This window comes from Phalangium opilio, unplaced genomic scaffold, assembly GCF_054372755.1.
Source record: "Phalangium opilio isolate 3A_F unplaced genomic scaffold, DU_Popi_V2 ptg000217l_1, whole genome shotgun sequence".
Classification (NCBI taxonomy): domain Eukaryota; kingdom Metazoa; phylum Arthropoda; class Arachnida; order Opiliones; family Phalangiidae; genus Phalangium; species Phalangium opilio.
Window position 1 is genome coordinate 7685124 of NW_028324218.1, and position 17383 is coordinate 7702506.

Consider the following 17383-nt stretch of genomic DNA (forward strand, 5'->3'; position numbering starts at 1 on the left):
TATTTGCCAAGGCGCATGCGCTCTTGGGTTTTTGTCCGACGTCATGACGAGGTGATTGGGTTAAGTGCTGTGGATTTAGTACTAAACATTTATAGAATTCACCCTAGCATGGTGTGATAGTAACCCATCTGAAGTTTGATGAGCAGGCAAGCAAACAAAATGGGTATTCCCTCGCCTGCGAGGAATCATCATGTTACATAACTGAAGTATTAAGAGGATACAGAGTGTCATCCTTCTTCTATTATCGCCTTCTGATAGAAGCTCCTGTATTCAAATACCTCGCGCATCCTCTACATCTCTATTTCGAGCTTCTGGGCCAATGGGGCATATCGCATTAAATCACCTCGTATTCGATATCTTATTAAAATAGCACATTAACTTTAATCAGTTCTCCGTAGCGAAAGATAAGCAGCTTATTGATTCCGGTTTGGATGCGAGGTTTAGTTCCGTCCAAGAAGATTTTCATTACCATCAGTCTTACTTAGAAAACAATAAGATCTCTACTAACCCTTGGCCAATTCCCCGCAATTACTTCGTTGCCAAGGGCGTAGATATTTCAAACCTCTAGAGTATGCAGGATATTTCGATCGAAGTACTTCCTAAATAATAAAAAGGCTTTCGATTAAGTATTTGGTTGTGTAGAAATACACTGTTTGAGCAGCGAAGAGTGTAAAATTAAGACTGAATCACAGCTTCTGTTGCAAAACAACTAGTTTCTACCAAACCACTCATAGACTAACTGAAGGATGTTTGATTCTATGTTTAGATACGGGTTTTCTAGATCTAATTACTAATTTTATCCGATTTTTCCTACACAATATAGACGAATTAGAGCTAAGATAAAATAGCTCTGTTTGGTCCTACATTTTCGAAGAGGATTTCTATTTTATTTTTGCACTACGTAAGGACATGCAATGAAACAATTCTTTTAATGTTTATCAATAGTTAATCTGTCTAGCAACTTAGTTTATTAAGAAGATGTAAGAAATTAAGACACATACGGTTCTCGTAAAGAATGTCAGTAGTTTATCTCTCTAGTTAGTTTTTGTACTTGGGTGAAATCCTTCGACATTTGGTTAGGAACCAATAATTTTTGACAAAACACCTTGACAAGTGAGAATGTTATAGTTTTATTCGATGTGATGGGCCAGCGAATACCCATGATTTTTTTATGGCAAATTTTGTATAAAACGGATGTTTTCTTATCTTTAACAATACGGGAGGGTGTGGGTTCTTATCTACCAGATCTCTAAAATGTTTCTCATCGCAATTAGCAGAATATTTTTGAATATCGTGAAGTAATGTGCCTTTCTGCCCTCAATTGCATGAATTTTCCAAACTTATTGAGCAATTGGCAGCGGAGAATTATTTCTGGTTTTCATACACAAACACAAATTCAGAGTTAAAAGTAATTAACAAAAACCAATTTTTTTATATTAATAATTTAATTTTGCGTGCTTCAGTTTCCTAGAGCAATTTTCGTTTAATAATGGTCATTTTAAATTTAAAACTTAGCCCTCCCTCCCTCTGTGGAAATCCCCGCATAACCCTAGTTTCAAAGCAATTAAAATATTTCTGTAAATCTTTTAATTACACCGTATTCTTTTTATTTTCGGAAGGGGGAATGATACTTAATAACATAGGCTCAGGATATAAACATTTAACTCATTATTAAAACACGCACGGAATTTCATAATCCACAAATTCCGTGAAATATGTACTGAAATATAATTAGAGACCGTTTGGTTTATTCCATTCATGCGAAGTGAGGAAATTTCCCGCATTTCTGTGAAGCACGTGACAAATGCTGCCATATATGATATTTTTGGAGGAAATGCCCGACGGTAGTAAATTTGAGGAAGCTTATTCTATCTCCATTAACTAAGCCTCCTTGGCTTTATCATAAGTACTGTAGCAAAAATAAGTCTGACAGAGTAATTGTGTTCATAAATTACCATTGATGCGACAACTTTTGTAATATTTCACTTGAAAAGAAATTGTTTTGGTTTCCCCCTCAACAAATGTTCGGTGAAATTTTTGGTAACAGGAATACATACAGCTAATTGGAACCATCGTTAATTTCTAGAAGGGTTTTGTGGTCCGGGCTTCAGTACTATCCACGTGACGACGTAGCATAATTCTGATGGCTTCTTTTTAACTGTGATCTCATTGGTTAGTAGTGATTTCTGAACCATGCGCAAGGTACAATAGGCAGCGAGATATATTATTCGCCAGGTAATATTCGTCATGCATCATGATTAGTCTAGCCCCTCCCATAAAATTCGCCTAAGATACGTTGAGAAAATGGCTACACAATGATTTCTATTTGTCAATCCTAGAGGGAGCCACGAGATCCCCAAGTGAGGTATTCTTGCTCATCTCTGGTTCCATCTGAAGTTTATTCATAGTAGCATTTCTGTAATCGTCTCTTGCGACCGATGTATTATGTGAATGTTTTTATTTTTTGTACGATTTTGATTTTGAAATATTTACCTAAAGGTTCAAAAGAAACTTTCTAGATCCTGGTTACCTTATACCCTGTCTACATAAAGGAACGAGAATGTTGTGACCATTCCAAATAATCACGTGTTATGTCTATTACAACACACGCTTGGTCACGTAGACATTGAATGCGTCATACTTCTATTTGTAATACTTCTGGTTTAAGAGTGATAACGCGAGCGAGAGTGTGTAGTATACCTCGTTGCCAGGCACCATCAATTCCCCCTTGGATTCTGATAGCATCTAGATGAGGTTAAACAGACTTAACGTTGGAACTCCTCGTGGGGGGTCTGCCCCTCCCTCCTTTATTGTATAATAGGGTTTGACGCACCCGTTATGTGATGACGATTTGATCCAGGGACTTTCAATCTATAGTTAGGCCCTAGCGAGGGCCAGGGCGTGCTCCCGCCTTAGAGATGGGAATTCTTCCTTGTTCCTGTTTCTGAGCGGTCGATTACGATGGTATGCCACGTGCCTCCAGGCATTATACAATCATACCGTATCAGAGGACATTATGGTTGAAATTATTTGACGATCTACTCTCTAGATATTTTGAGGGGAAGTTTATATACAGGGTGTTTATGATAAGTCTGTTATGAATTAAACGGTGTGTTCATAGGGTTAAACAGAGTGATAAGTGAACCCATCAAAGAACATGATAGGGGTCTACAACATTTAGTTACTGAGATATGGGATCCCAGACGTTGATTGATTCCTTAAACAAGGACATATCGGAGTAATAATACATGTGGAGAAATTAGTTTTACTTTATCGACGTGCACATTTCTGCCTATTTAATACAACATATCTGTTAAATAAAGGTTGAAACACGTTCTTGGACTAAAGACTATTGAAGGCTGATATGTCTTACGTCACATGTGACATGACTTATCGGTGTTTTAGGACCAATCAAAGTTTGGCAGTCCATATCTCCATAACTAAATATTGTAGTCCGGCCTATCATGTTCTTCTTCACTTTCCACGCGGTTTGACCCTAAGATTACAGCTTTTAATTAATGGCAGACTTATCAAAACACCCTGTATACTTAGATAGGTACTAACTCACAGCATGTTAATTGAAAAGGATAGCTAGGAATTCAATTAAGTAATTAGCAGATAATATTTCAAGAAAGTAATAATTAATTTACATTGATATGATAATACAATTTCCCCTTTCTAAAGTGCTATGGAGTGAATATAACCTCAAAGACATTGGTACAGTATGAATTCAGACAAACGAAACGATGTATGCACATACTATGAACGGTCACAGAAAGAATGTTTTGTTTTTGAACCATTCTCCAACTAAAATGTCAAAACAAAATAATAGTATTTCATATTAAGTAATGTTGAGGGTCAACACAATCTACTTGTAACATAGACAAATGAACGCTTTGGCGAAGCTAGAAGTAGGCCTAACACCTTTATGATAATTTTTAATATTTTTCGATGCTCTAATATTGTTTGATCACGTGCGTTATGATTACGACCAAAGTCGATCGTCACTGTTAGCGAAGGAACCTTTAACCTTTTATCTCATTTGACTAAGTAGAATTTCAGGAAACTCAAGCTCAAATTTGGTTACACGGGGACAACCAAGATTGAGTTTGACCGTAATTGTATTAGAGCAAAGGGTAAAGGCTTAGCGGAGAATCGTTCGTTGAACTTTCCACAAAAGCTTATGTAAGGAGAAAACTTTTTAACGGTAAGACATAAAAATAACCGTTTTATCGTGCAAACATATAAACTCATATTAACATAATTTCAATATTTTAAACTTTTGGATAGTGTTCAGTTTCCTCCAAAAATATTTTCTGAATATGGGAAAATATTAAGTTAATAGCTTTTTCTTCGAATATTTAGCGTATAGGTGAAATAAAATTGAGCGTTATAAGAAGTTTTGAACATAGCCAAATGCCAATTTCTATAAATGGTTCTCCTTTGATCTAAAATGTACAAACATTGCTACTTTGTGAAGAAGGTATCCATTTCCAATACATGTAGCAGGAAAGTTTTAGATTATTTACCTTTCCTTTCCTAAATCCATTAGATCTCAAACCACAAAAGTAAATATTTTCACATAAATCTGTTTTCTACCTTCAACTCTACGTCTTTGAAGAAACTAGAAAGGGTCTTCTAAAGTAACTCAAACCCAAGACATCTAAGAAAATTTCCCCAATACGTCATCAACTCTATTAAATTTACGTATTAATAATTAATCAATTAAAGATCACTGGGTAAAGCCAAGAAGCGATATCTAGTTTACTAGGGAGAAGTTTAAAATGCCTAAGTATTAGCGCCCCATAGTCCCAGTCCCCCTTTCAAAATACAAGGGGGACGTAATAGGAGGCCGCCGGGCTATTTCGCCTCTCCTCAGTCGGAAAATACGGACGTGGGTTTTCAAGAACCAATGAGATGCTGGTTGTAATTTAGAGGCGGCGGGGTTAACTCTGGACCTACGTTTGGACTGGAGATAAAGCTAGTAATGTGGCGAATTTATACCTTCTCCCTAGTAACTAGATATCGCTTCTTGGTAAAACTGTGTCTTAATTCCATCTCGCTTTTTGGCGACTGCGCTGAAAGCTTTTTGTAAGATCTAATATGGCTATGATCGAACCAAGCCCCTAGTACGTCCGTTACTGACAGTTACCTATGAACTACTTTAACGTCGAAATAGTCAATACTAAGGCGTAGTAATTTCAGTCCCCATTCTTTGAAATGAAGTAGCTCCAGTGTGAGATGGAGTGGGAATATTCGCTGGCCATGTGCGCCCATGAGTCTCCCAGAGTAACTTGTACACGCCCCTGCTATTGGTAGGTCAAGTGCTGCCACGTAGCGCAATTAATAATAGAAGCTACTTCTCATGAAATAGCTTCAATTTTATCACACAGAGGTCGTCATTTACGTACCGTAAGACCCTACGGAAACGCTACTAAGGATGCTGGGGAATATTCGCATCCATTCCGTAGATGGCGGTACAGAGGCTACGTTATAAAGTATGAAGAATCTAACTCCATCTCACCTCTTTTCTCTAAGTTAAAACCTCCAGTCCGTAAATAAATACTTGGTATTATATAAATTGTAACTAAAATACTTGAAATATCCTGGGATTATCCTCAATAAATCAGAAAAATATCACTGGATTTCTAAAAATACTGATGTGTGCAAAGCGTCGCTACCTTAATTGCAATCCCAAAAGGCCAGTGTCAATTTATCCGGAAATTAAACGCCAAGTTTTCGGTGGTGAAAGTGTAAATGAAGCAAAGGTAGCTAACCTAGTTGGCCATACATCGCCTGCCGTCCGCGTATTAACTGACATAATTATCCAAACGAGATTAGTAACCTCTCAAGAGACGGTGGTATGCTGGAGTCGTATTACGAGTATAATTTACTAAGTTTTCAAAAGACAGTTTTCGGGTCATGCCCCCTAGGAACGAGTCCCCCAATACACGTACAAATTTCGAGAACTGCACGATGTTGGTGTAGCAGGTTACCAAAGTTTTATTAGACTTGTCGTTTAGTTATTAAATGTATATACATGCATTAAAAGTCGCAACGTCGAGGAAAGGAATACTTTGTATTAACTTAAGGTTAGTAACCCTTTTAAGCCGTGTTTACACGAGACTTTGCAGCCGTTTGGGAAGGGCCTTTTAATCTCAAAATGCCAATTGTATTTTCTCGTGAAAGGTCTCTATGTTGAACAGCAAAATGTTCCGTTTAGACCTCTTCATAACGGCTGTAAACTGTTTCGAAGTGAGTCGTGTAAACGCGGCTTAAGTCAATGTTTAATTCCATAGGTTGTTGAAACTTAGTCTAAGGATCTCACCTTCGACCTTTTTGAAGTAAGATGGTTAAAACATTTTTGTTAATGAACCAAATGGGATGTTAAAAGTAGATCTTGTTTAACAGAGAAATGAAAATATATGAATGTTGGAGATTTAAAATATTAACATCATGGGTGTGATTGTGATTTCAAATACTTTTTGTTAACATTTTACTGCTATTAAAATGAGTTTTAATGATTCGTATGGTCAACTCTTAACTGACGTACACGACGTGCATAGAGTTACTGCCTACATATATTAAGATATAGACCATTCGCACTGCCTCTAGCGGTGCTTCGTGGCAGGAAGGAAATAACCCAAGAAGGGGGCTAGCCCCTGTGATGTTTACTTCTCTACTGGAATAAAGGAATGGTCTATTCTCAAGTAACTGAGGTTGAACTAAATCCAAGACACGGTAACATCCAAAATATTTCTTTCAGTCCTCATCGAATTCTTGGTTTATTTGGCTTCTATTGTTCCAAACCGCGGATAACAATATAAATTCAACACCACTCCTAACCCTAAAACCTTTATTTAGCGCGATAATCCACGTTACACCCCGTAAAAGGTCAATCCTTACCATTGAAGAAAATAAAACCAGGAGTTTATTATATGGGAGTGCCTAAGAGCGATGCTTTATACTGTGACCGGCATTGGCGTTGAAAATTTTCCGAAAGTTGCCCTCTTTAGTACACATGGGATGGTAAACTGTTTCCCATTCTAAAGTGTCGAGAGGTGATGAAATTAGAGAGTGGAACATTTTTTAAAGAGTACTGACGTCACCATAACGAAATCACATCAGAATTCAAATTTAAAAACTATTTACAGGCCTCTGTCTGTGTATTTTTTATACCAGAATTATGTTTTCCCCCATCCCGTCTCACAAAAATGATGACGCCCCTTTCAGCTAGTAGAACGTTTTTATCTACAAAAAGCTTTTTCTTTCGGCAGTCAAGAATCGAAAATTCCGCATAAGCGCGCTGTGGTCGTGGCGATAGAAAATTTCATTGCCAACGCCAGCCGAGTAGGGAGAGACATCTGTTGTGAACTTCGGTGGGGATTATAAGCTTCTGATAAAAACCGAAGCAATACGTACCTATAGTCGTAATGACCGTAAGGGAATAGAGAAAAGCTCCGGAAAACGACCACTGGCTACTACCATGATCCTTTCCATCGTAACCTTCTTTAACGGCTGCTATAAGTTTGTTCTGAAACTCTTGTATTTCTCTGCCGACCGTCGACGTCCAATTGTCTTTGTACAGAACGTTAAATTCAACCGTAATATCCCACAGTCGATGTACTGTCTTTTCGCGCATCGCGATCACTTGCGTGGCCTTTTCTACTTCGTACGGCGATTCCAAGGCCCGAAAAGCAAAGGCGCCCATGATGCTGTACCCGATTACCAGGGCACATAGACCCACGTGGGAAAACATGAAGGCTGTGAATTTGCGACAGCAAGAACGACATTTGCTAGGCCTTTGTCTTTCAGGGTAGCCCGCGGATTTTTGGTTGCAGTACCCGCTGCTACTTGTACCACCACCACCGCCGCTACCCGGTATTGGTTGGTGACGGGAAGTTCGTTTCTTTTCTAATGGCATTGTTTTATATTTCTCTAAACACTGTCACTGCGTTGACGGCTGTTTTGGGTGAATTTACCTCGTAATGGCTGGCATGACGATAAGCGTGTTGGAGATATTGAGCGTTGATTCACTTCTTGCTTTTTACGTCTATCTGAAAATAGTTTGCATTGATAGGTTGATATTAGTAATCAATATTCATTTAGCAAAATAAATAGACTAGCTACGATGTTTGTTTAAACCGAGGGGCTAATCATTCGCCAAATTTTGCACACCTGATTTCTGATTTTTGAATTTTTATGTGAATTCCGTTGATTACTGAATGAATTCCTTGATTTCCGTGATTACGATTATTTTGGGTGATTTCCATAATAGTTATACTGACTTACAGTTATTGCCACCGATTTCTTGTGATTTCTGTTTGTACTCCAATGAATTCCAGTTTTTTTATGGTGAATGCCGTGATTACCACTGGATTCTTCGTAAGTTACGATGAATGCAGTGATTATTTTAATTTCAACTGATTACGATTTTAATTTTTGATTTTCGAATTCCTCGATTGGTTATGCGTGATTATTTAACGAAAGGTGTGATTACCGAGGTGATTACAATAGATTACTTGTAAACCATGCGATTATTTCTTATTTTTTCTCAAGATTTCACGTGATTTCCAGTTATTATCGGAGATTTCTGATTACCTTTGATTAACCACAAAAATTATTGTGATTACTGATTATTTTCTAAAAATTCTAGAAATCAAGTAATCGAATTATGCGGTTTTGTATCACCTGATTATTCATGTGACTATCCCCTCGGTTTAAACAACAAAATTCACTATAAATTCCATTAGTATTACGTTACGAGGTATGAATAACACATAATATTGTGCACTCACTTTGATTAATTATTTTTAATTTCATAAAGGGTAGACTATTGGCGAGGCGAAATGTAAATATTAATTATACTGAATATTAATTATCTAGCAAGGAAAATCTTGTAGTATGCATATCTTAATGAAATATAATATTCTTGAGCTAACTTTCGAATTTGTTCAAATCCAATTAAGTAAGCATAGACATATCTTAATTAATAATGGATTATCAAGTCTGATTCGAAATATCTTATTTATCACCTTACTTGTATGCTTTTAAAATTGTCTTAGAGAAAGTATACAATCTTCATAGACCCCATGAACTAATTTTAGAAGCCCTTTCTCTATATAACAAAACTTCATCACTGTGCGCATATCGATTTTAGAATTTCTCCTTAAGATGTAGTAAAGTAGCTCTGCGTGCATGTTCGGAGCAGCCCTAGTGCACCCTACTTAAATTTATGCCATTAAAATTTCTGCCCCGGAGCCCACCAAGTCTCTTTAGTGGAAAATGCGCACGGTAACTAGCTAGACCAACCCATCCGGGCAGCAAGCAAGCGGGTTTTATATGTATACAGTCTGAACTCTGAAGTTGGGGCTATTATTAGAAAAATCGAATGTGCTTACGAAGGGTATATGAAAGGAGTTTTAGAGATGAGGAATCGAGTTTTTACTTTAACCTTAGGCAATGGCATGTTATTTGAATAAAACTGTATTTTATGGAACATTACTGGCTGTTTCAACGTGTAGTGATATTCCTGGACAGACCATGCGAGCGCGTCTTGGGAAAGCGTAGCTCTGTTTCAATTTGATTAAAAATAAGAAGTGATATCTTGTTTATTAGGGAGAAGTTTACGTTTGTCATTATGGCGGCAATGCATTAGGGAACTAGAACTAGTGGGCAGGAAAACCAGAGATCCCATTGGACGTTTCAGACAAAATCGTATCCTTGAACATTTGCAGTTGTCGTATGAGCTTTTACCTGAAAGTTTTAGCTCATAGTTCAGTTAATTCAAAAGGTATATTTTCTGGCGTAACTTATATATATGTCTGACCAGGAATACATAAAGCAAATAGGAATCATTGCGATCCCATATCACCCCATGTTAATTTCCATTCGAGTTTTGTGGGCGGGGATTTAGAACTTACTATCCGTCACGCGTCATAGTTCTGATGGGGTCTTTCTAACTATGATTTCATTGGCTGTTATTAATGCAAGGCGTTGTCAGGTATGCGTGTAAGATTCATTGCGCAGCAAGGAATTATTCGCGAGTCATACATAATGATTAGTCTAGATCTTTCCATAGTATCCGCTTAGATACGTTGAGTGAAAATGACTATACACAATGATTCCTCATAGCTATATGTATTGCTGGACCAACTAAATAGATACTGCTTGCTACTCGGTAAAGAGTTTCTCCCTGAATCCGTATGGCGTTTCTCTTCTATCTCCATAAACTCTTTAACGAAAATATTTCTGTTTTCTCTCAAATCTTGTATATGGTCCTGAGTTTAAAAATAAGCTTTTAACCCTTTTTTTTCTACCCCTGGCAACCTTGATGATGATTTCCTCCGTACCCCGATTAAAGTATGCCCATAAACATTGAGCTAACACAAGGAAAGGCAGCCGAAATGACGTCATTTACCAATTTTTCTTACTTCCCTAGCTACTTACCGCGCCCGTAAAATGAGTTAGCTGATCATAAACTAAGATGGGTTTTAATATTTTTGACAAGCTTTTAAATTTTATTGACAAGCTGATAAGAGATGGTTGTAGATAGAGCTTCAAGCAAGGAAAGTTCCTAATTATATTTGGAAGTATGAACTAAATATTTTGCGAAAATTACCGTACCCTGGAGTGTAATGCACGTCTGTCGCATTGAATTTACGGTCATATTGAAGGGGTGTATACGAATTGTTTTGTCGGAGCAACGCCTATATATCAATCTTATCTTACGTAAAATAGAACGCTACGACGCATGCGCGAATTTCGTATTATTATCAGTTCATTGGGAATGTGCATCAGCATTTCCGTTGGATTTACCTACCGAGTTCTGCCACTCTTTTAGTCATGTGACATGGCCCAATCACTACTCAACGAAATAGTAACACTAACAATATATAGTTCTTGACATGCCTCTATTTAAGGGATTGCACAAAAAAGTTTCTGAAAATTCCTTGGGCAACGCTTTTAACAATATTTATTCCGTATATTTAGTACTTTTGTTTTTTCGCTTATTGGTGAACTTTAAAGTATTATTCAGACTTCTTACGGCTGGCTGGCGAGGAATCTCTTTCCCCATTTTTAATCTATATCAGAATAAATTTTATACTATGGTTTATTATAACTTATAATATAACAAGTAGTTTGCTGTATAAACCCAGGGTCATGCTAGAATATGGCGATTCTTTTGCATCTCTTATTGCTTGCGCTATTCAACAAGAGAGAATAACGCCAGATGAGTAGAATATTATGCTTTTGCTATGACCTTTAACAAAAAAAGGGAATTTTGTTTTATGGAAATACATATGATTTATTTTCAAAGACTCTAATTGGTTGAAATATAAGGTCTGGGATCACCGAAACCAGTGTTTTAGAGATACCAGCAAGAAGATTTCAAATTAATTATGTAATGTTGCCAAAATATTTGCATAAATTATGTATGCTTTAAACTCTGAGGCTTGACTTGAAACTAGATGTTGCCAAAATATTATTCCGACCATCACGAAGATCTAATGCAAATAATTAACTCTTAATTAATTAATCTATCTTCTTAACCAATACCTGGAGACGCTATGAGCTATTTTCAGAGTTAGAAACAAACCACGAAAACAAATGTAAATTATTCACATCGTTTAACGATTCCGTTTGAACTTTACTCAATTTAGCTCTATTCTCATTTGGTTAAGCCAGGAGCAGATGACAAAGGAGTCTCGGACCCCAGCTTCCACAATGTAGAGGGCAATGGGACCCGCGTACGTCACAGCTGTAGTGGTATCGTTTGCCATAGAGGCGCTATCAGACAGAATAGCAGACGATGCTTTTGGTGGATTATATTTGGCACCAAAGGCTGCTGGGAATTTTTTTTTGTAATAACGGACTAACGGTGGCTACTGGGGTTCGTCTTATATGTTGGCTACATAAATATACACAATTTAATTACATTATTCAAACAGCTGTAACCGTTGGTGTTAAGAAAAAAGATAAGACTACATTTTGTGATTTAAACCTACTGAATAGTCAAAGTACGTCCAAACTAGCAGAGAAACACATCAAAAGCCAGGTAAGCCAAGGCTTAGTTAACAATTTGTGCCCACGGGAATGATTGGACTCTGGTTTTCAAAAGATGAATGCAAGGTTTTAAAAGATGCCGAAACACAATGTTATATATGTGTTTTAGGGCCAAAATATTCCGTATTGCTTTTGTATTAATTGACTGCTACAAGAGGTTGGAAAACGATATCACTATATCTTACTTTTTTGGTTTTAAAAAATCGTGAGTGGTTTCTTTTCCCAACCTCTTGTAGCTATCAATTTATTCCAGAAGAAATTTAGAAAAAAACATATTTTAGTTTTTTAATAGTGTACATACGTTACTCCCTGGGCTTTTCATTATCAATTTTAGTCCCAAAAATGACTAAGACGCCGTTGAAATCCATTTTTTAACTCTAATACTCGTTAAGCCTATACTAATTATAAGCAGACGATACGTATTTATAAATAGAGGCTCCAGACGCGATTTCCCAGATCTCCTTTCGAGACTTTGCAGCCACTCTATTGGTTGGAAAATAAAGCTCAAATTTCCTACGAGAGGTGGCACTGGCGTAATGGTTTTGGTTAATAATCGTGACGTTCGCGGATCCCATTGCCCTCTACATTATGGAAGCTAGCGTCCGAGACTCCTTTGTCATCTGCTCCTGGTTAAGCGAACCGCGTACATAGCCAGTAGCCAATTGGTTCGGTATACGAATTAGTATATTTCAATAAGACAATCATACTCATGGAGATACGCCGACTCTAAAGCAGACTACACATTAGCACTGCGTTGCGTTGGGTAGGGTGGGCGTTTCCCGCGTGATAAGCGGTACCAGATGTCGCTAAGTAACGAACGTAACGCAAGCATTGTCACCATTTTTCGAACGCATACTCTCCGTAACGCTTCAAAGCACGCATAATGTGTAGTAAGCTTTAGATATAATAAAAGGAATGTCAAGAAGCGATATTAGATGGAGTTTGATTACCCTAAATAAGCTGAGGATAGGGTTTCGGTCTCAGTCTGTGGCTACATCTAGTGTTGTCACTTGTCATTGCTATTATTATTGTGCCCATGTTTCTCTGTAATCGTCTATTCCGGAAATATCTTGATAACTAACGTAGTGGTGAGCTATGCAATGTTCTATATGTTTAATATATTCTAAACAGGGACTCTGATTAGATTTATATCTAAAACGGTAGGCGTAAGTCAATTTCCTTCGCACAACTAGCACAAATAATTTGAAAGCATTGGGAACGAAACCCCTTCTAGAAATTTTTACGAATTCAGTATTATATAATATTGATTATTTCCAAGAATTAAAGAAACATTTGAACTTCATTATCAAAGAATATTTTATCTTACGCTTATTTGTGTAATTGGATACTTCATTTTTCTCTAAGGCACTCTAGGGATTGAAACTTGTAACTTTTACAGTTTTTAATTGGTTTTTACGAAATGCATCTTCAAATTAAAAATTTATTGCGAAGCTCTAAAAGCAATTTGTAACTTTGTCAAAGAAAAAAAAGATAAATATTTATTTTGTATGTTATCTCATCTGCATTTAAATATTTAAAAATATAGAAGTAGAGCTTATTTGTACAAAATTTAATCATAGAAACTCGTGCTTTATGAATACTTCATTAAGCCTTGGTTTAAATATTTTAATTCAGGGTACTGAACTAATTTTGCATAGAGGGCGTATATACGTTACGTCACGTGGTTAGAAGACCAGGCTTTTATTATAATATAGACATAATTGAGTGTTTTTCTTTGAAATACGCCGTATAAACTGTCCTTAAATTTCAATTACCATTCATATTAACGCAATATAAAGGAAAATGTTAATAATAACTCTCTGAACAAAATGATATATCGATATATTTCTCCGCTATATATTCTTTGATTATACGTCGACATTGTTTGCATAATTTTCCTATGAAATTTGCATAGGGTATAAATTAATATATACACTCGACATTTTAGTTAGCCGAGGTAATTGAAATTTCGAAATTCTTTGCCTTTAATGATATACATTTATGGTAATTATATTAGCTTGTAAATTTAATTTAGCATATGGTATAATTAGCCCCTTCTTGTAATAAGTTATTTAATCTTTAACAAATGATTTAAAATTTGTCCCGCTTTAAATTAAGCTGTTATTTGAATTTAAAATATTTTTAATACTTTTGAGGTTCGAAAATTGGAGCAGGCTAGCCCCTACATTGTCTGGAATTTATAGCCTATTATGTTATGTTATTTTTAGTACATAACTAAGACAACCCTTTTGGCTGGTACTATGAATTCGTGCTTTCAAGCATATGAAACTAAATAGCCTTTATGAAGTAAATTTTAAAGGTTATCATAATAAGTTTATAATGCATAAGTATGGGTTTACTGTCATAACTTGGGGCCATTGTTTTAGGGGCCAATCAATGTTTGGAAGCCCATATCTCCGTAACTAAATGTTGTAGTCCCCCTTGTTCTTTGATGGCACTCAGTTAAACCAGGGATAGATTTAATTTTAGAAGTAGGAATGGAGAACAGATAATGTGTACGCGCGTCAAAGTTCCGGACCCCCTTCCAAGGGACGGAGGGGGTATGAAAGAAGAGGCGGGTCATAGCGACAGAGGTAAAAAGGAATTAGTATTTTACGCCGTCTCCGTCAGCAACGTCGTCAAAACGTAGTTTAAGTGAGCCAATAAGATAATTTAAACTTTTCGTTACGTGTTGGAGGGAGGAACTCTCTACTGGGCTATGAGTCGGGCTGAAGTAAATACTAACCGCTCTCCATTCCTACTTCTAAAATTAAATCTATCCCTGGTTAAGACCAAAAGAACTCGCTGACTTATCAATGCAGTCAAACCAAAATAAAACATTCAAATGAATCCTTCCTTCATATTCTTGTTTACAGAATAAAAACCAATTGTAGCCCCGAATTTGCAAAGAACTGGGGAATTTATACAGTTATCACAAGGATACTAAGCCATTAAGAATACTTAGTTTTTCCTTTCTGCCTTTGTTAGAGCAATTTTAAACTGACTAAACATTAATTTAACATAGTACTTTAAAAAATGAGCAGAATATATTTATATATGAAAACATTCAAATGAATCTGTTTTATTGCTAATTGAGGTCCTTCGGTTAAACCACTCATTTCATGGGCTTTAAAGCACTATTATGGAGATACTTGAATAAATTCATGATCAGTCTATATCGTAAGTAAAAGGTTTCGGCTTTGATATAAGCCAAAGCAAACCTTTAAGGCGATTTTCTTTCAAAACCAAAAAAGAATCAAAACAAGGTCTTTATGCTTAACCAGGTTTGCTTTATCCGGTGTTCCATAAAAAACTCCTTAAGCAAAGCATTCATGCGTTCAGGATTTCTATAGTTTCTACGGCAACTGTTCCATATCTAGTCCAAATTTAAGAACAATTCCTATTTTTAAGCTTGAAGATTCTAGTTAGTGATATTTTGTATCGTAAGTTCATAAGATATGTTCACCATAAGTTTGTCACTGGTTACAAACTGGAGCTTGTAATTTTGAAGTGAGTGAGGTAGGTCATAGATTCGAGGTAAAGCGAGGGATGCCTGGTGAGGCGCTGTCAAAGGCTTAGTGCAGACTAAATAGGATTAGATGAACTGCAAAAGCAACCGTGTGTAGTCAATTCTCGCGTCGTAAGTCTGTAGCATTACGAAGTATAGGAAGTGTCATACTTATAAACTTATGGTTACTTAAGATTCCAATTTTGATAGTGGTTATTAAGAACTTCTCGTAGACTGACGTGCATTAGTCTATGAAAGAATTAGGCCTACAATTCCATTTAAAATAGTGGATATTTACGAATCATTGTAAACTGTGCATGGATTTGAAGTGTTTCTTGCATTTTTCATTCAGTTTCCATGACTAAAATGACGTATTTTAAACCCAGCAAAGGTCAAAGGTTTTTTCCCCCGATTATTTATAAAAAATATATTGTTTTATCATTTTGTCACCGATCAATAATCTCCAAATTTCACACTTATTAGTATAAGACTAATAAATGGTTGCCCTAGTTCTGAAGCTAGTTCCCAGTACAAAGTTGCATACTAATTAAAACAAATATCATTAACTAATTTATGACGGAGCACCCAACATAAATTACAGTAACCTTCCATTTTAATTAATTTTGAAAATTTGGTCCTCGATCGTTAAACATCACATTTAAATACACCAAAATTACACCTGAAAATAATTGCCCGGTGCATTAAATGTAGATACCTTGCACCTTTCAAATTGGGTAATTTAATTTCTAAAGCTTTTCCAATTTAAATGTGATGGTTATTTAGCTCATTTAATTAATCTCCGGTGCAATACGAGGCGTGTAATTACGAATTAAACTAATTGGTAATCTCATTAAAACTACCTTCCTTAAGTTTTAATGAACCAAATTAGGATAACATTAAGTTAAACGGTTCTAAACCGAGCATTAAGAACTGAGAACGTCAATACGAGCAAATATACATCGAAACATCGATAAAATATTATCAATAAAAAATAATACCTAATTCATACGAAGCAATCGAAATGATGGACATCAATCCATAAAGAGATGAAAGATGGATGAAAAAACTACACGTGTCAATGTTCCCTGGTTAGAGACGCCTCTCCCTTGATGACCAGAACACGAGCTAGGCGACGAAGCGACGTAACTACTCTGTTAGTCCTTCCGGAATTACTTAGGTTAGATAAAGACAAAAAGATCTTGGAGGTTCAAGAGCAACAAAATTCCCCTGGAGAACACTTAACGGGGGAACTACCGTCCGGAGTAACTGGACACACGGTTTTGCGTCAGTCCTTATTTTCCTTTAGATATTCATGGTAGAGTCTGTAAGGTCACGAAAACGTCGATCAGAGAGCACAATGACGTCTTCCAGATTGACTAGAGTCACGATAAGGCCCTGGAAAGATTTTCTAACTGAGATATCTTCCAGGCCAGGCCAAGCTTCTTCGGTGTTTCTCGTTTAGGGAGGATAGAAACAAGCTAGGATTGACTCTGGTGGATTCGGAGCAGCATCAGCGCAGCTTACCAGAGTTTAAACCGAGCGAGCGAAGGCTACGAGCAAAACTGAAAATGCGGCGAAGCTTAAAGCGCGAAAAGCCTTACGCCCTCTTGCGGATAGGACGACCAATTGATATAGGGCAACGGAAAATGTTGGAAAGGCGGACAACGCTTGCTTTGAAAGGATGGAATCATGAGATTTTTCCCAGAACAAGATGGGCGGCGGAATTTTAGTGTGGGTTGCAGTGTTTGTAGCTTCGCCCACGTTTCCTGAATTCGGTTATACTTTACATTTGCACGTGATTGTTTATGC

At 36.6% G+C, this 17383-nt stretch overlaps 1 protein-coding gene across 1 annotated transcript in view; it reads right to left on the minus strand.

The window, feature by feature from the left end:
- Positions 1–17142, minus strand: part of LOC149616031 (TWiK family of potassium channels protein 7-like) — a 36433-nt gene extending 19291 nt beyond the window's left edge. The window contains exons 1-2 of the mRNA XM_089856562.1: positions 16573–17142; positions 7423–8057 (exon numbers count right to left, since the gene is read on the minus strand). Of these exons, the coding sequence (XP_089712688.1) occupies positions 7423–7924 (502 nt within the window). The 5' untranslated portion in view covers positions 7925–8057; positions 16573–17142. The remainder of the gene's footprint in view (positions 1–7422; positions 8058–16572) is intronic.
- Positions 17143–17383: the final 241 nt, after the last annotated feature.